The 20,148-nt window shown below is 36.5% G+C and overlaps 3 protein-coding genes across 6 annotated transcripts; 2 read left to right on the top strand and 1 right to left on the bottom strand.

Moving 5' to 3' along the window:
• Window positions 1–552: 552 nt before the first annotated feature.
• LOC110883298 (DEAD-box ATP-dependent RNA helicase 10) lies at window positions 553–5,751 on the bottom strand. 3 transcript variants are annotated; one of them, XM_035981950.1, is made up of 14 exons: window positions 5,574–5,751; window positions 4,309–4,452; window positions 4,065–4,188; window positions 3,907–3,976; window positions 3,601–3,663; window positions 3,353–3,427; window positions 3,112–3,231; window positions 3,009–3,050; window positions 2,849–2,923; window positions 2,613–2,759; window positions 1,725–1,862; window positions 1,529–1,645; window positions 908–996; window positions 553–842 (listed from the first exon to the last, which is right to left on the bottom strand). In XM_035981950.1, exons 2-13 carry the CDS (start codon window positions 4,442–4,444, stop codon window positions 934–936), a joined length of 1,170 nt encoding a protein of 389 aa, XP_035837843.1. In that variant the 5' UTR covers window positions 4,445–4,452; window positions 5,574–5,751; the 3' UTR covers window positions 553–842; window positions 908–933. The 3 variants fall into 3 exon arrangements, with proteins under 3 accessions (XP_035837843.1, XP_035837841.1, XP_035837842.1); XM_035981948.1 differs by having other exon boundaries at window positions 1,534–1,645; window positions 5,574–5,750; XM_035981949.1 differs by lacking the exon at window positions 5,574–5,751 and adding an exon at window positions 5,427–5,525 and having other exon boundaries at window positions 1,534–1,645.
• Window positions 5,752–11,904: 6,153 nt separating this feature from the next.
• Window positions 11,905–14,750, top strand: LOC110883495 (heavy metal-associated isoprenylated plant protein 3-like). Its single transcript, XM_022131227.2, has 5 exons — window positions 11,905–11,989; window positions 12,071–12,209; window positions 12,882–13,060; window positions 13,150–13,246; window positions 13,602–14,750. The coding sequence occupies exons 2-5, from the start codon at window positions 12,074–12,076 to the stop codon at window positions 14,291–14,293; spliced, it is 1,104 nt and encodes a 367-aa protein (XP_021986919.2). The 5' UTR covers window positions 11,905–11,989; window positions 12,071–12,073; the 3' UTR covers window positions 14,294–14,750.
• Window positions 14,751–14,952: 202 nt separating this feature from the next.
• Window positions 14,953–16,486, top strand: LOC110886555 (heavy metal-associated isoprenylated plant protein 3). Of its 2 annotated transcripts, none has more exons than XM_035981947.1 (5): window positions 14,953–15,093; window positions 15,176–15,317; window positions 15,523–15,713; window positions 15,805–15,892; window positions 16,023–16,486. In XM_035981947.1, the coding sequence occupies exons 1-5, from the start codon at window positions 15,085–15,087 to the stop codon at window positions 16,355–16,357; spliced, it is 765 nt and encodes a 254-aa protein (XP_035837840.1). In that variant the 5' UTR covers window positions 14,953–15,084; the 3' UTR covers window positions 16,358–16,486. The 2 variants fall into 2 exon arrangements, with proteins under 2 accessions (XP_035837840.1, XP_021990057.1); XM_022134365.2 differs by having other exon boundaries at window positions 14,954–15,093; window positions 15,978–16,486.
• The last annotated feature ends 3,662 nt before the right edge of the window (window positions 16,487–20,148 follow it).

Here is a 20,148-nt window from a genome sequence, read left to right as displayed (position 1 = left end):
ATAGTACCCGTAACCGGTTCCACACAGTACCCAGACCCGGTTCCATTGTACCCGAAACCGGTTATAAAAAAATGATGTGTACCCGGGTTGTACCCGGACCCGGTTCCACTGAGAACCCGGTTCCAATCACTTGTAACCATACCCGGTTCCGGGTTGGAATCGGTTCCGGGTTTTAAAAATACCCGATTATGTCTATCTCTACATTCAAATGACTTGTCTTTATAATAAAACTAAATTTGAACACTCAAGTTTCATTTATATAAAAACTAGTTTCAGACTTTATTTAAACTTACTTCAAATTTAAAAACAATTATAAAAAATTACTAATAGCCCAATTCTCTACCTTTTTAACTCGATACGAAAATTAAATATTTTGGACAACAAACTTGGCAGGGGCAGAGAATTTTTAAGCAAAATAATTGGTGGGGGCGAACCTATATAATTTTAAAAATTTCGGACGACAATACACTACTAACCGAAACATTGACGGGAGCGGGTGCACCCCTTAAAAGCTCCGCCCTTGACGGTAGATCAGTTATCCACCAATTAGTAAGACAAAAACAAGTTCATACTTCATACCATAGACTTTGTTTACAATAATAATAAATCCATCTAACCTTATAACAGTAGTCTCATGACATCCTACCACAGTCAAAACTTTATAACCTTCAACTAATTTACAAAATCCGTGCAGTTAACAAAACTGTTGGAAATTAAACGAATTGTCGTTTTGACTTTTTATTTGATGACTTCTTCTTGCCCTTCCCTTGGAACTTTTCAACTTCTTCCTCTTCACCTTCACCCCCTCTTCTTCTCTTAGGACCTCCCATTTCCTTCATTTTCTACAAAACCCACAATATTAATACAAAAAATAGTTACCATGAACATTTCCAATGAAAACGCTTACCATCCGAGATAATCGTTCAGCCTCTGTCACACGTTCCAACAGTAACAAAACTTCCTCCTCTTGGGCACTAAACTCCGGTAACTTTTTGCCTGAACCACAATGTATGTCAAATACAAACTAATAAGCATTTTTGAATTTTTAAATAAAACAATTTAGGAGGTTTATAAATAAAAAAAGAGTAAAATGCCATTTTCGTCTTTTTGAGGTTTGGCCAGGTTTGCGACTTTTTCATCCAAAGGTTTGTTTTTCCGCATCTGGATCCAAAAAGTTTGAAATCTTATCATTTTCATCCGGCCCGTTAACACCATTCATTTTCTCCGTTAAGTCAGAGGTATTTCCGTTAACTTAAAGGGAAATTCGGTCTTTTTCCCTTTATGTAGAAGCATTTACCATAATGTACAAGTATTCAAAATACCTTACTAATTAGAAAACAAAAATAATTTAAGTAAAAAGACGAGAATACCCCTGACTTAACGAAGAAAACGGATGGAGTTAATGAGCCAGATGAAAATGGCGAGATTTCAAACCTTTTGGATCCAAATGCGAAAAAACAAACCTATACGCAAAAGTCGCAAAACTGGCCAGACCTAATGGCATTTTACTCTATTAAAAATTTCGTACATTACCAATAAGTTTTTCTATCTGGATATACCACTCCAGCTCGTACTGGTTCACTAGCGAAATAGCAACCCCAGATCGCCCCGCACGTGCAGTTCTTCCAACCCGATGAATATAATCCTGAAAATCCCATTTGTTAATTCATAAATAAAGTCCAAAAAACAATTTTATATTAAGCGTAACGCAGCTAGTTAGTTACCTTTGAGTTTGTGGGGATATCATAATTAATAACCATATCAACAGACGGAATATCAAGTCCTCTGCTGGCTACATCAGTGCATATAAGAATATTACACTCACCAGCCTTGAACTTGTTCAATGCACCAAGCCTCTTTGTCTGATTTCATAACATTAACAAATTAAAATAGAAATAAACAGTTGAAAGAAATTTATGAATAGCTCCATGGTTTTAAAAAACGTTGAGGCGTGCGCCTCGAGGCGAAACGCCCAAATATTGAATCTGAGGCACGCCTCAGGGGGTTTATAAAAGGCTGCGCCACAGGGGTTTTTGATATTTGTTTTTCAAGTTTTTGACTTTTTGTGTCAATTTCAAGCAATATATGTCTTTTTTATGTGTGTTTTTGATGATGAATTTAGTTAGTATTATTATTTTTATAAGATATATAATTTTATATTTATTTTTGAGTAAATTGCCAAAATCGTCCCTTAGGTTTGGGCAAGTTTGCCATTTTCATCCAAAACAACTTTTTTGTACAATATAGTCCCTGAGCTTTGGACATTTTTGCCATTTTCATCCAAACATCTAATTTGCTTTATTTTTCTATCAAACATTTGGATGAAAATGGCAAAAAATCCCAAATCTCAGGGACGATTTTGGCAAAAAAGTTAGACGTTTGGATGAAAATGGCAAAATATCCCAAAAGTGAAGTACTATATGGTACAAAAAAGTTGTTTTGGATGAAAATGGCAAACATATCCAAACCTCAGGGATGATTTTGGCAATTTACTATTTATTTTATAATTCCGCCTCGGGCTTACGCCTCGGTTCGCCTCGTGAGGGAGGAGTAGGGAAAACGCCTCGAAACTCGTTTCCGTTCTTTTAAACCTTCAATAGCTCAAGTGGTACCTGAGTCATTTGACCGGAAATCGGGATTGCACGTAGCCCAAGGTTCCTAAGCATCAAAGCCAAATGACGGGTTGCTTCACATGTACGGGTGAAAACCATTGATGTACTTGCGGATTTTTCAATCAAGATGTATACAAGATAACAGTTCTGTGTACACAACAATTATATATAATTATAAAATCAAACCACAGATAGATATATGATTTTAATCTCGTACCAGGTTACAGAATACAGACCTTGTATTTAGCAGGAACAAAACGATATTGTTGTTTCAAGGTGTCAACAGTAGAATATTTAGATGCTGCTTCAATCTGAATAAAACAATAAAAAACCGGTATATCACAAAATTGTTAAAAAAAATATATACGCAATTTGTAGTGACGTTTATATTGCTACCTTTACAGGATTTCTTAGGCAAGCTCTCTGCAGCTTTTGCACCTGCAATGTGAAACTTTATTATTATTTTTTGCAAACGATGACAATAATAACAAGATTATACCTTTTTAGTCATAGTAGCGGAGAACAAGTATGTTCTCCTCTCACGGGGAATGGCACTAAGGATTTCATCAAGCGATTTCTCAAAGTCCTCGTTTAGCAACCTGTCTGCCTCATCTAACACCTGTCAAATACGCATGTGAACTATCATAAGCTTTTATCTTATGTAAAAAAAAATACGTCAAATAACCAATAAAAATGGCAGACTATAAAAAAAAGAAAAAAGAAAGAAATTTATTATTTACCAGGTACTTAATCGTGCGAAGAGAAAAACCCTTGGTATTAGACAAGTGATCCACAAGACGTCCAGGTGTCGCAACCTGCATTTTGAGAGATTAATATACATTACACATGTAAGTTTTCAGCAAAGAAATAGTACTTTATGACTTTAAAACTGTCTTTTGCGAACTATATCGACATTATGATAAATAAATAACTATGCTAGCATATCAAGATGAAGAAAACAATAAAGATTAACAGAAGTAAAACTTACAACGATGTGTGGTCGTTTTCCAAGTGTTATGCTTTGTTGTACATGGTCCACCCCTCCAACAAGCTGCGGAATTGAAGTGCATGATTACCACAGGTTCGTAAATCTTAAATCTTAAATCACAGCATTACACGTACACGATTTTTATCAAGTTAGGGATTCAATGGTGATTGTCGAGTGCTACAGTACAACTTAGTTAGATAATCTATGGTAATTGTCAATTAGGTAGCACTTAGTAAGTAGTACTTAGTAGACGATAACAACCAATCAACCATAACGATAAATAATTAATTAGCTAGAAAAACTCACCACTGCACACCTTAAGCCATTGCTCGATCCCAAGGCCTCAAACTGCTCAGCAATCTGTATCGCAAGTTCCCTACGAAAATTCAAAACCATCAAAAAGAAAAAAAATAAGTAGATAATCCAACGTATATTCTAAACAAATTACGGAATAAAATACAAACCTAGTGGGAGAAAGCACACAAGCAAAAAATGCTTGTTTAGCAACCAAAAGAGCTTGAATAATTGGCAGAGCAAAAGCTCCAGTTTTCCCAGAACCAGTTTGTGCTAACCCAATCAAATCCTTCCCTAAACAATACATACATACAAACAACCAACATAAGCTACATTTAATATGTAACAAGATACACAATTTAAATATTTATATAAAATTTTAAAAAACTGCAAACATAAATAAATAAATAAAACCTTCAAGAGCATGAGGAATGGCCTCAGCTTGTATTTTAGAAGGATTTTTCCAGCCCAAACTATCACAAGCCTCAATCAGTTCGTCAACAATTCCAAGTTCTTTGAATGATTTCAATTCTTCTCTCTCTTCTTCCATTTTTCAATCTGCAAAAAACATAAACAAATACCATAAATTGTTATATTGAAACAAAAAAAAAAAGATCAAAATAATGGTTATTAACAAATTTATATGAGAACATTGTCAATTACCAGTAAACAATAATATTTTAGTTGCTTCTTGTAGAAATCAAGCTTTGGACAACTATATGGACAGATTTTTAGGGTTCGTAGAGGCTTCCAATAATTCCATTTAATTAGTTCTAACCATTCTCCAATCTTTTTCATTTGCTTATTCTAATCCCGAGCTAATTAAAGGTATAAACTCAAGTTTGTTAATACGGAATGAAAGATAAAGAAACAAGAACACTTAAAAGGACTCTAATTACAAAAGATGTTTCATTTAAAGTGGGCCGACACGACACATGAATAAGGGCCGGGTTAGGGTTGAAAGTTCAACCCGAAACCCATCAACTCGATACGAATATACGATTTACACCCCATGTATGCATGTTATACAATCCATATGATAACGTCACCAGGTGTTTGAATAATTGAATAGGATGGTGTACGTATCTATAGCAACCCCCCCAAACTGATGAAAGGTAGAAGCTAGTATTTCTGTAATCTAATTGTCAGTATTTAATTCTTCTGAAAAGGTCAACCTTACTTAGGAAACGGTGTCGCTACATATAGATACACTTATCCAAATGGATGCAGCTTTTGTTCAACAAAAATATATTACAGTCAGCCATTAGGGACCTAAAGCATCACACTAATAATCTTGATAAGTTTATTACTAATAGTTTGATTAGTAAACAATTAAACATGAGTTGTTAGGTGTTTAACTGTTATGACACACAACTTGACACCCATTTTGAATCCATTACATGTTACATCTTGACTATTGATTATATTTCATACAACTTGATAATAAAAGACTTCCTTTCTCCAGAAAGCATCTGATATCGACGTTTGTAAGATATGCCAAAACTTAATGTACAACCAATTTAAGTACAAACCAGGTAAATCCCTCATCTTCAATGCAACAATTGCCTAATGTACAACTCTTTACCATTTCTACAACAACATGGACAGAATCTCTAAACAGACATGTAATCATACGCAAATTGAAAGTTAAATCAACAACTTTTAGGGTTTAAACAAACCTGAAGAGAGAAGGGGTTGTGTGACTCCGTGTGGAGGCTGGAGTGGCTCCGGCGACTGGCTGTGTGTGGTGGCTGGAGACGAGAGGATAGTGGCGGCGTGTGGTGTCCTGCGACTTCTGTGTGTTTGCGTCAAGGGTAGAGGGAAAGGGCGAAAGGCATGAATAAGTAATTTAGGGGCGGTAATCGTGTGGGTTGATAAAAAAAATCGTGTCGGGTTGATGGGTTGGGGGTTGGTGAAATATTCAACCGGAATCAGACTCATATTATTATTGGGAAAAATTACAAGTTTTGTCCTTTATCTTTATACCATTTTTCAGGCGGTGTCCTTTTTAACGAATGTTGACATGCGGTGTCCTTTACTAGGTGTTGCAAGTTTAGTCCTTTACACCCAACCCTGTTAATTGTTGACAGGCGGTGTCCTTTACTAGGTATTTTGTTGCAAGTTTAGTCCTTTACCTAGGTATTTTGTTGCAAGTTTAGTCCTTCACACCCAACAATTAACTGGGTTGGGTGTAAAGGACTAAACTTGCAACTAAATACCTAGTAAAGGACACCGCCTGTCAACATTCGTTAAAAAGGACACCGCCTGAAAAGTGGTATAAAGATAAAGGACAAAACTTGTAATTTTTCCTATTATTTGGGTCAAAGATTTTAACCCTAACCCAACCCATATTAATTCGGATCAACCCGAACTCGACATGTTTAACCCATATTTTTAAATGAGTGATATAAGTTGACGATTTATAAATGAGTTGTTCGGATTTAAGCAAGTTATCGATAACATGTTTAATGATTAGTATGAGTGTGATAATTAAATAATATAATGTGTCAAAATTAACATTATTTTTAACTAAACATGTAAAATAGAAACCGAAAAAACAAAAACAAAAATATAAAAGATCTTTTATCTAAACGGGTTAATAGGTCAACCCGAACCCGACCCGTTTTTTTAAACGGGTCATGTTAGTCGACTCAAACCTATTTTTTCGTGTCGGGTTAATGGGTCGTGTCAAGAATTGCCACTCCTAAGTATTAGAACCCTAATTCGTTTTTAGTTTTAAAAAAAAAGCAGAAAAAGAGAAAAAAAGGCAAAAAAGGCCTTAACCTGACTCGAACTCGTAACCTCAAGTTTAAAAAGCGGGCACTGAACCAGTTTACCAGTCTAACTGCCTATACATCCGCCCCTGTTCACACCCATAGCACGTTAGTTGGTATTTGAGATAACACGAACGTCTTTTTGTCCGTGACAATGTGATATTCATATGAGGTAATACAACCATCCTTTTTATCCTCAACGAGATTTAAAGTGTTATACCTAGGAGTCCAAAAAACCATTGAACTCATACGAGACTAAATTTAGTAGTCAAACAATCATGTCTCAAAAGAGCTAATCATTTATGCATTCTTAAATAAACTACAAAGTACAAATAATACAACTTTAAACAAATAAATTTCATTCCTGGTGAAAAAAAAAAGATCATCAAAGTAATAATCTTTACAAGAAAAGGTGGTTCACTACTTCACTCTTTCACTTTTGGTTAAGGTGAATGACCCTTGACTTGAGGTCAACTCCATTAGAACTAGTGGTTTGGACTTTGAGTCATGCTCCACTTCCTTTATAACAAAGTTTCTTAGGTGCTGTTTGTTTTTTCTTCTTGAAAACCTCTTCTGCTGCAGGCCACATCTGCAGACATCTGCAGGAGAAGAGGTGGACCAAATGTCTTCAGTCTGTAAGGAGAAGAGGGTTTGTTTTTTCTTTTATATAAAACCTCTTCTTCTTCTAGGTTTTAACACACACCACACAGACAATCTGCACCTCCACTCTCTCTCTACTCTCTCTCTACAATCTGCACCACCGCCATCATCACCACCGCCACCACTTCACCACCGCCATCATCACAACCACCGTCACCACCTCCACCGCCATCATCACAACCACCGAGCCTGCAACGAATCGAACAAAACGACCGTCACCACCTCCGCCTTCACACCTGGCCGGAGTCGCTGAACATGAGGTCGACCGGACTCGCTGAACTTTGATCGATTTGGGGTGTTCGTTTCCGATCGATTTAGGGTTTTCGTTTTGGGGGTTTTGATGTGGGGGTTTTGTTTGTGATGTTGATGATGATGTCGGAGGTGGTGGCGGAGTGGAGGTGGAGCAGAGGTGATGGCGGAGTGGAGGCTGGAGCAACGGAGGTGGTGATGATGATGATGATGATGGCGGAGCAGTGGTGGTGGTGGCGGAGCAGCGGAGGTGGTGGCGGAGTGGAGGTGGTGGTGGCGGAGCAGGGGTGGTGATGATGATGATGGTGGCGGAGCAGTGGTGGTGGTGGCGGAGCAGGGCGGAGCATGGGTGGAGGTGGAGGTGGTGCCAAGAAGAGGTAAAGCTCTTCTTGGAGAAGCTTTGGTTTTATCACTTCCTCATGAAGAGGCTGGGGAGAGACAGGAAGCACTTCTCAAAAAAAAAAAACAAACACTCTTTTGAGGTTAAACATCTTCCCGCGTCTGCACGGTGCAGACAGAAGAGGCAGGAAGCTCTTTTTGAAAAAAAAACAAACACCACCTTAGTAACTACCATGCACCATCATCTATTTTGTCCTCATATCATGCATCCGATGTCCATTTAATCCAACCAATTGCCACAACTGATTTCCACTTCAAAATTCCCTCACAACAACCAAAGTAATCACAATGCGAAGCATATTGACAAAAACACTGACGAATCTAGGATTTTTTTTAGTGTGTTCATTTTTTAGGTGCTTGAGTTTTCGTCAAATTGACGTTAGAAATTCCGGTCCGGTCGGGTCAGGCTTTATCACCAGTGGAATCCAGTTTGGCGTTGTTTTCATTTAGAGGTTTTGGTGGTATATATTTTGAATAAGTTCCGTTGTTTTCATGTAGTTTAGTCTTATTTTTTTGGTGTTTGATGTTGTTGTACACTTTGTTTTTTTTTTGGTATTTTTCCTGGTTGTTCCTGCCCTTAGTTCCTTGCTAAGAAGGGATCATTTGTTGATTGAAATCTCCAGTTTGGCGTTCAAAGTAAACTAATAAAAAGTTGACGATTTCTATTCAATCTCCAGTTTGTTATCAATGGGTGTGTTTTTTATAAATTTTTATACACAAAGAAGTCAGGTTAAGAAGATATCTAATGGTTATTTTAGTTTAGGTTTCACAAAATCTAAGAACAAAACATTGTTCTGTACTAGTCACAAGATCCTAATAAGCCGTTCACTCTTCCACCAATATACAAATTCATAACAAAGCTTCTCATCACAAACCAGATAAAAAAAACTAATATGATATTCCAAACACATAACAAAAAATCTCAGTTATGATCCACTGAGATAAAGACCTCCAACAATCAAAATAGTTTTGCAATTAAAAACAAAAATCAACTACAAAGTAAGACTAAGTTTCTATGTTTATAATACCTAAATAATACTAAATGCCATATCTCATAGTCATATAGCAACTTTCAAAAGTATACACACAATAATCAACAAATCAAACAACAATTCTAGCAAATTGAGAGAAATCATTATAGAAAAAAACACCTGAGAGTGAGATATATTAGGGGGGGGGGTGCCGGAGTTGGATGGTGGGTGCCGGTGGAGTGGGGCAGGGGCTGGTCGCTGGAGAAGTGGAGAGGGTGGAGGCTAAGAACTAAGTTGTGCACTGTATTGTTTTTTAGTTTAACCTTAAGACCACCACTAGTGGGTTTTTTTTTGGTGTTTTTTCCTTTAAAAAACGCCCAATAATGCCTCGCAACTGCTCCAGGGGCGTTTTTTATTGTTTTTTTTTTAGGTTGGGCGTGCTTAATAAAACGCCTGATTGAGAAGATGGTGGCCAATGAAATATCTTTGATTGTTTTTTGTAATTACACCTCTTTTAACATATTGCCCCACAATGCCCACTACACATATTTATGAAAAGCGTCCCATAATGCCTTATTGCTGACTGGACTGCAACATGGCGTAAACGCCCAAGAATGGGAACATTATTCATGTGTATCACTACACATGGTCTAAGAGGGATTTACCTATCCAGAATTTGCTTGGGATATAGCGAATACGAAAGGGTCTAAGGAGTGGAAGAAAATCATTGGTGGAGTTTCCTTGGTCACAATGTGGGAAATCTGGAAGGCTAGAAACAAGAAGGCATTCAACAACAATTACATTCATTTCAATCGGAAGACGGATCTTATCAAAGAAAATGTGGTTTTTTTTGGATCACAAATTTATGGAAGATGTAAACCTTAATTGGGATAAATGGTGTGATTTTAACATTCGTGATATAATTTTGTAACTTTCAAGGTTCCATTTTCTTGCCGGGTTTTCTATATTTATATAGAAGTTTCATTGTTAAATAAGTGCTCAAATTTTATGGATAATTTTTAAATATTATAGGAGATTATTGTGGTTAAAGATTTAAGTGGTTGATTGTTGATTAAAATAGCATTATTAAACATAACTCAAGGTTCATATCAAGATACTTAAAATAATACGAAAAATAACGTTGTTAGCAAAGGCGGAGGTTAATGGCGGCATAGGGTGTTCTAGCCTTTACTGATTTTTTGCTTGTAGCTAGTGTTAATTTTATCAATAAAAAAAATTGTGTAAAAATTGGATTTTTAAGAGTCTGCCCCTACTGATTTGGATTTTTTGAGTCCAGCCCTCACCCTATCAAGTTTTTGTCCAAGCTCCACCACTGGTTGTTAGCATTACTAGTGACTAACAATTGGACGTAGAATTGCGGGAAATCAAATAAAATCCTCCGTTAAAGTTAAACTTACAACTATATGAATTAGTTATCATATTTACCACCAATGATCTCTTGGCCTAGTGGTTAAGGGGGAGGTGGGAAGCTTTGCTTCTCTTGGAGGTCCTGGATTCAAGTCGATATCTTAACCGTACGCCGTTCAAAAAAATTATTATATTTACCGGTAGTATAAGAACTTAAACCTTGTGAATTTAGTTGACTCCTTTGGCTATAATTTACAGGAAAGTTAGATAAATAACTAAAATAATTCAGATTGACAACTTCTTTTCATTTCAGTGAATACATTTTGATAATAGGCGGGGATGAACCTATATAATTTTAGAATTTTTGGACGAAAAATCGGAAATATTATACTTCTAATCGAAACATGGGCGGGGGCGGGTGCACCCCCCATCCCTTCAAAGCTATGCCCCTACATGTGAATTGTTTGGCATGGAGTTCATTTGTTTAATAACCGAATGAATGTAAACATACTTTTTGTTCATTTAGTTAAACGAACGAACATATACACATGTTTTGTTAGTTCATTTATATTCGTTATAATTTATTTTCATTTGTTTACGTTCAGTTCATTTATAAATTCATTTAATTTTTTCAGGCTAATACAATTTAGTCTAATGTATGAAACAAAAATACCACTCAATACAATTAGCTACTTTATTAACTTGTTAGGCCAAAAGATTGATGTTCACATTTACCATTAACCGGTGTTCGATCATATGTTTGTTTATAATCGTTCATGTATGCAATATGTTCAGTTAGTTTCATTCGTTTATGATCATTTGTATTCATTTGCGTTCGTGAATTATTTGTTTACACTATTTAAGAACGAACATGAATGGGCACAAACATGTTTCATTTCTTAACGAATGAACACGGACAAGACAAACCCCGTTCATAGTTCATTTTACTGTTCGTGTTCGATCATTTGTTCAGTTAAAACTAAATGAATGAATATATACACGCCCCTTCTAGGTTAGTACGGTCCGTTTACACGTCTTATTCCTATAGACCTTCTTGAACCCAAGGTCATAGCATCACCCGTCTAATGCAGTGGAGAGAGGGTGCTGCACGGGGGGAGAAGCCATGAAAATGGGTGCTACCATTAGGGGCGCTATTCTTGGCCTCCGCCAAAGGAATAGCGGTCATGATAAGAAAGAAAGGGATGGGGCCGCCAATCAGATTTGAGTTTTATTTTATTTTTTTTGTTGTTTAATATAGTTAAAAGAGTTTTTAGGGGACCTTATTCCACACTGTGCAAGTTAACGATAAAACCTCTCCGCTTATATGTTGCATACGTGACGCAAAAGGATTTATCTCACACCATATAGCTTTCGAAGTGAAAAAAAAAAAACCCATAAAAGTAATAAAAAATAATATAATAAGGTTTAAACTTGAAAGCCGAGTGAGGTCAACTTCCATAAAACGAGTGGTTTTGGAGCCATGCATGCATGCTCCCTTTTCTATTGAAATTTCTCAATAACTACCATCAAACTTACATATTTCATCTTCAATTATTCAACCATTTGCAATTATAAATAATTCCCCACTCACAATTTATTTACGAACAAACAAGCAAATCCTCATCAATTTTGCATATTTCTCTTACAATCCAAACAAATCCACCAACGTCAAAGGTAGTAATCTCAAACCAGTTGTAAACCGTAATTAAATAAATTTACCAAAGTCGATTATAAATATGTTTGTGAGTTTTGCAGAAAATGACCCAGAGTAACGACAATGAGAAGCAGATCAACGGTGGCCAGAAAAACGATTCTGTTACTATGCTTCTCAAATTCAACATGCATTGCGACCGTTGCGCCAGAAAAGTCGTTAAATTCGTTAGTTCTCTACAAGGTAATCAATCCATTTCTTAGTTGATAATTTCACCAACGGGCCTTTTTTTTTTTGAACGGCCAACGAATCCTCCAAATGGGCTACTGGCGAAATTCACCACATCGGGATACACTCGCCTTCCGAACCGGGGAAAACCCTCACCTAGGGCCGAAGCCCGTGAACACTCGCCCGAAGGCACGACAGTGCGGTGAGGTAAAACCCGCTCAGTTCAAGGATCGAACTAGCGATCGCCGCCTACTCGCCTAGTCTCCCATCATCACCAGGTGCTGCAGAAACTAAATGCTAGGGGCAGGAATTGAACTTGAGTCACTTGGAACACAAGGTCTCTCCCTTACCACTCCACCACTAGCTCATTGGCCACCAACGGGCCTTTGGTCTAGCGCTATCAGGGTGTGTAGTACCATGCTCTTTTCCTAAGAGGCAGTGGCGGACCCAGGAATTATTTGCTGACGAGGGGTTCAGCCATATTTTCAAGTGGTGCGGTCATGTCTTTTGCCTAAAAAATACACTAATTTTTTTTTTCGAAGGGTGCACCTGCTAGGAGGTCGAGGGTTCAAGTCCATTGTGGACAGTTGATAGTATTAAATTGTGATTCAAAATAAAAAAGTTGATCATTTCGCATGAAAATTTTTGTTTTGTAATATTTTGTGATTTTTTTGGTCTCTATTTTAGGTGTGGATTCGGTGACGAGAAGGGAGAATGATTGGAAGAAGATCATGGTGGTTGGTAAAGTTGACCCGGTCAAACTCCGTGAGATCGTGGAGGTTAAATATAACAAGAATGTAGAATTGATATCTCCTGCAACAAAGAAGCATTTGGACTTCGTTAAAGACGAAATTAATCACAAACAAGTTAGTTTCTATAGTAATTACGCCTCGCCGGTGATGGACTTTTATCTGATTATTATTGATAAATGTTGTGTGATTTTCCGGTGAATCAGTTTCCGGTGACAACGGTAGTGTTAAAGGTGTCATTGAACTGTGGGGGATGTAGGGGATGCATCAAGAAGATTCAAAAACTCATCGAGGAGGCCAAAGGTAATTATGGATATCATCTTCAAGAGCACCTTCAACGCCTGGTTTATGAGGCGCTAGGAGTCCACGGACATAGCCGACGTAGTGGGCATTTGAATGTTGCCTTGGCGTTTGGCATTTCAAATGCCACAAACACTCAAAATGTGGCCCCACTTTCACATCTCTCTCACACACGAATATATTTTATTGTAATATTTAAAACGATATTTGAAAAATAACACAATGGATGTCTGTGGATGTTTATCATTAATATAATGTGATAGCTAACACGACCTGTTTGTAAGCGTACGAATGTTTAGCAAAGTAGCGTGACAGACCGTCTTTTAATGATATTAACTACCGTCATGAATGTTCATAGGGTTTGTGGAGATGTCAATTGATAAGAGCAACAATTTGGTGATGGTGAAAGGAGCAATGGACATGAACGTGTTGATGATGACACTTAAGAAGAAATTGAAAAGACAGATTGAGATTGTTCAGGCGAAGGGCAACGGTGGAAAGAAGGGAAAGGGCGACGACGCTAATGGGGAGGGGAATGAAAGTGGTGGTCAGGGGGCAACATTTGTCCAGGGAAATGGTGGCGGTGGAAAGGAGGAGACTTGCAGCGACGGTGACGGGGAGGGGACAAAAAGTGGTGGTCGGGGGGCGAGAGTTGTCCAGGGAAATGGCAACGATGGCAAGAAGGGGCAAGGCGATGATCGTGCCCAGGAGGGGACAAAGAGTGGTGGTCGGGGGGCGAGAGTTGTCCAGGGAAATGGTGGCGATGGCAACAAGGGGAAGGGCGATGATCGTGGCGGGGAAGGGAAGGAAAGTGGTGGTCGAGGGCCGATAGTTGTTCAAGGGAAAGGCGGCAGTGGAAAGAAGGGGAAGGGTGCTGGCGTCAGTGAGGGGCCGTCTTTGGTGGGGTATAACTATAGGATGGAGATTTATGCTGGTCAAGGTCAATACACATATCCGCAGTACATAAATCGTCCCGAGAATACGTTTAATTACATGAATGCCACTCAGATGTTCAATGACGAAAACCCTAATGCATGTGTTGTCATGTAATGGATAATTTGAAGCGAAACCGTATACATGGAGTAGAAACTAAAAAAAGATAGGTTGGCTTTTTTAATTTATTAAATAATAATTAGAGTGTTTTTAAATGTATATATGGTCGCTTTTGATTCTTTTCACTCATAGTTCATACAGGGAATGATTTTCTTAGATATGATTTAAGATTTAACTATGCCTACTTATGATTTTTTTAGTCACACCCAAAACACGTTAGTTGGTAATTGAGATCACACGAACGTCTTTTTGTCCGTGACAATGTGATATTCATCCGAGGTAATACAAACATCCTTTTATCCGCAACGAGATTTAAAGTGTTATACCTAGGAGTCCAAAAAACCATTGAACTCATATGAGACTTATTATATTTAGTAACCAAACAATCATAACTCAAAGAGCTAATCATTTATGCATTCTTAAATAAACTACAAAGTACAAATAATACAACTTTAAACGAACAATAAATTTCATTCCTTTAGGGTGAAAAAAAACCATCAAAGTAATAATCTTTACAAGAAAAGGTGGTTCACTACTTCACTCTTTCACTTTTGGTTAAGGTGAATGACCCTTGACTTGAGGTCAACTCCCATAGAACTAGTGGTTTGGACTTTGAGTCATCCTCCACTTCCTTTATAACGAAATTTCTTAGTAACTACCATGCACCATCCTCAAAGTTTATCTATTTTGTCCTCATATCATGTCTTCAATGTCCATTTAATCCAAGCAATTGCCACAATTGATTTCCACTTCAAAATTCACTCACAACAAGCAATTTACATCTATCAATGGCAAAGGTAGTTCTCTGTTTTTTTTTTCAAAGCAGTTATAATTAACGTTACTTCAATTGGGTATTTATTATGTTTGTGGGTTTTGCAGAAGAAGAACCAAAGTGGACACAATGCGAAGCATATTGACAAAAACATAGAGAGTGACGGTACTGTAACGGTGGATCTCCAAATTGACATGAATTGCGAAAGTTGCGCTAGAAAAGTCGTTAAATTCGTTCATTCTCTCGACGGTAATCTACTTGTTCACTAATAATTTAGCTCAAACAATTTGGTTTAACTCATATAGAATAAATAGAGGTAAATGGAAAAATGTATTTACTAGCAAACCTTAGGACCACTACTAAGAAACTCTAACAAATATTAATAAAGCTAACTAATAATAATATTCATTTTGTTAGTGATTACTTATGATATTGATTTTGGGTGTGTATTTAGGTGTGGAATCAGTGGAGAGAGGGGATAATGATTGGATGAAAATCACTGTGGTTGGTAAAGTTGACCCGGTTGAACTTTGTGAAAATGTTAAGGGAAAAATAAAAAAGAATGTGGAATTGGTATCTCCGGCAACAAAAAAGAAAAATAGCAGTGGCCGAGAACATGAGAACCAACAAAAACAGCAAAAACAAGTTAGTTCGCCTAGTTTAGGCCTCAATGGTGACCTCCTTTTGAATAATTAATTTTTATTGATAAATGTTGTGTGATTTTTCGATGAATCAGGTTCCAGTGACAACGACCGTGTTGAAGATGCCATTACATTGCGAGGGATGCATCAAGAAGATCCAAGATCTAGTCAGGAAGACCGAGGGTAATTAACTATATGGATATCATGTTTTTAGTAGTTTGAGTGACAATATTTTAACGTCGTTAAATAACGGTGTGAATGCTTACAGGGTTTGTGGAGATGTCAATTGATAAGGGCAATGATTTGGTGATAGTGAAAGGAGCGATGGACATGAAGTTATTGATGACAACGCTTAAGGACAAACTGAATAAGAAGGTTGAGATTGTACAGGCGAAAGGTAGTGGTGGAAAGAAGGGGAAGGGCGGTAGTGGTGACGAGGAGGGGGAGGGGAAGGAAAGTGGTGGTGGCGGGCCGATAGTGGCCGAGTATAACCATAGGATGGAGCATTTCACTGGTCAAGGTGAATACATGTATCAAGGTCAATACATGTATCCGCAATATGTAAGTTGGCCTGAGTTTACATTTAATTACACGCATGCCACTCAGATGTTTAATGACGAAAACCCTAATGCATGTGTTATCATGTAATGGATGTCGGATGATAGACGTGAGCGTTATAATTAGAAGCTAAATCACCTATAATAAGTAGTTCACTATGTTAATTTTAAATGTATTATTACACCAAGTATATATTACAGTTTTGGCTTTTTATTTAAATGCATTATAAATGCTTGTTTTCATGTAATGGATGATAGATAGCTTAGAAGTTTAATTGAAATGGAGTTAAAATGTCTTGAAGCACTGGATAAACTGAATAAAAAAAACTATATATAAATTGAATAAAAAAGTATAAATTTAACACAAGGCCGTGATGGTTGGGTCAAGTAGTTAACTTGAAGCCCAAAACGGATAATCTTAGTTTGTGAAGGTTGGGCCAAGTGAACTACAATACTACAATAAGGAACGATCTATGACTAGTCTTATGTCCCCCGCGTTGCGGGATGGGGAGTGTAAAACCGTGCAACCAACGTTACGGGGTTGGGCGTGTAAAATTGTGCTAAGTAGCAACCGAACGACGACCAAAATCAGGAAAAAAACGTAAAACAAAAACATGAATTTATAACACCAATTGACTCACGTGACATAATAAGTAGACGTGGTCGAATTTATATCAACACGTATTTGAAAGCAGAGAGGGTATAAAAACCCGATGGACCAAATGTGACCACCAAACATCGTAGTAAGTAGCAACCGAACAACGACCAAATCCAGAAAAACACGTAAAATAAAAACTAATAAAAAACTAAAATCATCTAACTTTTGTGACAAAATTATAAAAACCAAAATTTTATTACAAAATAAAAAAAAAACCATAAAGTTACTATGAAAAAAAAGAAAAAATCACAAAAGACAAGAAAAAGTATTACTATTTATTAGCATGTTAGAAGATAATATACATGGAGGATTTCAAGTGGTGAACGCATTAAATTTTTTTCATCGGGGTTGCTTTTTTTTCCGGTGCCCTGATATCTCGACATTTAAATTTTAGGTTCGGTTTGGATCACTTTACATAATAACAATAACTTGTAGTTGTACCGGTAAACTAAGAGCTATGGTGAGATTTTGAGGTAATTATAACTAAGAAAAAATAAAACACAATCTAATAACAATATATAAAGTAAAACTCAAGTACTTGATCAAATTTATACTCTTTCTTCAAATGCAACATGTATAAATTGATGTTTTTAAGTAAGTAAAATCGGTGATCAACATTCAAATATTTTAAGGGTCTGTTGAAAAACTATAATATACGTTAAATAAAAATCTTAGGGGTCGGTTGACCCCGCACCCTATAAAGTTCTGTCCATGGTCATTTCATATGTTTCATATTACTTATTTTCATGACACTTTTCTTAAGTAACCTAGTATTGATTCATGGAGGTTAACATGAGAGGTTAACTTAACTCGGCAACCTATATGGTGTTAATTAGGGTCTGTGTCAAAAATGGTATGAGAAAACAACAATCCAAACATTCAATCAATACTGAACAACAAAGAAGCGACAAAAACGGTGACAAAACTTTATTATTTACCCAAACCGAAAAACACCCCCCAAAACCCTAGATCTTACAAATAGTAAGATCTGTTAACAGAATACAGAACAATAAACATCTGATACAAACAATCAGATAATGTTCAGGAACAATGATCACAATCGATCACCAGATCTATCAAAGATCTAACAACAACAACTACAATACAAAGGATACTAATAAATAACAGAGTAGAAAGAACTAATCTCCTGAAAGACTTGTAGAAACTCTGATGCACAGTGACTCCAAAACGATTCAGTAGCTTCAACCAAACTTGAAAGAGATCAACTCATCATATGGACCGATACGCATACAAAACCAGATGAAGGATAATGAAACCCTAGATTTAATATATAGAAGATAATGATTTCTGTAGTGAATTAATAACCGAATGAGAGAGAGAACTCTTATATATGGCTGCACTTGAAAGGTTACACAAAGAACCATAAGAATTGGAAGATGCCCATTTCAACCCCTGATACTTCCACTTTACACCCTCCAAAATATCCAGCACATAAAAAACTGTTGCAACAAACTAGCAATATGAAACAAATTAGTAACAAGAGGCCCAAAATATATGGCTGAACCCAATAGAATGAGAGCCCATAAACATATCATTTCAACATTCCCCCTTCATTCAATTGGGTCTAAACAAATCAAACATACCCAACATTCATATACTATACATGTTAATAATACCCATTTTGCAACCTGAATGACAGCCTGAAAATATCATTTACAACATTTTTAACATGCCCCCTTCATCCAGGTGGCAAACATGTCTAAAAATACCAAGTTCCTTTCATCAGTTAACACTCACTTTCTACGCAACCTGAACATCTATATGAATCTTTTCAAGTTCAATAATACTAGCAAAAAACCTTTTCACAGAATATGCATATTTATTTCAAAGTGAGAAGACCTCTCATGAAATTAGGATACATACAAATTGATATGATATTTTTACTAAGCTTTAACAGGTAAAACAAAGTTATCAGCAAGTTTTTATCAAAGAACTATATAACACAGAATACTAACTGATCCACCTGTAACAGTCATATTCACAACAACCTAGAGAAATAAACCAAGAAAATAGAATTTCAAGAAACAATATTCCAACTCAGATATACAAGGAATCCAGACAATTACAATACGAGACAAGAGATCCTTTGAAGAAAACACAAACACTAACAACAAATCAAAGAATTCTCTATAAAAAACAGTCAACAAGACAGAGAAACAGTTCTAACTAAGAACACTAGACAACAATGATAGCCTACACAAACTCTGGCAAAATGCACAGTCACATGCTTTTATAACCAACAAAAAATATCTCTTACATAAGAGAAATATACAAGGCTAACATCACATACATACAAGTAACAAGACTGAGAATATCAAGACATACACAAGACTATAAGACACAGCCATACAAATCCTGATTAATCACAAAGTTATACAATTTGCAACCAGAACAATATTTCTCACAAGAGAAAACATACAAGGCTGTCACATACACAAAATAATCTTGTCAAAACTTTGGTTAAACATGAACCACACAGCTCAACTAACCATACAAACAAAACTATAGACAAGCAGACATAGTGACTGCAAACCAAAGACATTTTAACAACATTCAAGACAAAGATTCTCAACATATAGACCTCAAGCAAGGCAGACATAGACATCAAGAACAATCTTGACAGATCAACAGATTAAAGAACACTCAAACCACAAGGTTCGACTAATCATACCACACTAAAACAATAAGACATACGGACTATATTCAGAAAACACTACAACGGTCCAAACAACAGAGTTGAATCACACGATTCAGAACAAAGAAAACATCTACACCATTACGATTGAATCACAAGACCCAACAACAAACCTGATTTAACTGAGGATCACATGATCCAAATCAGACACATACACATAACAGCCAAAACCAACTCTTTAGAAATAATGTCACATGACTTTACAATAAAAAAACATCTCACACACGAGAAAAGATACAAGGCTGTAAAAACATTCAAGATCATGAAGACACGGTCAAACAAACCATCCTGATGCGGTTTTAAAGAACTAAGAACCATCAAAAAACAGTTATAGTCGGAAAAACATTTTACCATTGTTCGAGACAAGATGAATTGCATAACTCAAGACAGAGGTTAGAGAACAATATTAAAATCTTGAGATTATCACAACTAGCAACTTTAATCAAGAACAAAGCTCAGTATACATAGAACACATAACTAAGCTCATAATATCCAGTATAACCTTGAA

Source organism: Helianthus annuus, chromosome 13, assembly GCF_002127325.2.
Source record: "Helianthus annuus cultivar XRQ/B chromosome 13, HanXRQr2.0-SUNRISE, whole genome shotgun sequence".
Classification (NCBI taxonomy): domain Eukaryota; kingdom Viridiplantae; phylum Streptophyta; class Magnoliopsida; order Asterales; family Asteraceae; genus Helianthus; species Helianthus annuus.
Note: the sequence above shows the minus strand (reverse complement) of the source record. Positions and strands in the feature narration are given on the sequence as shown.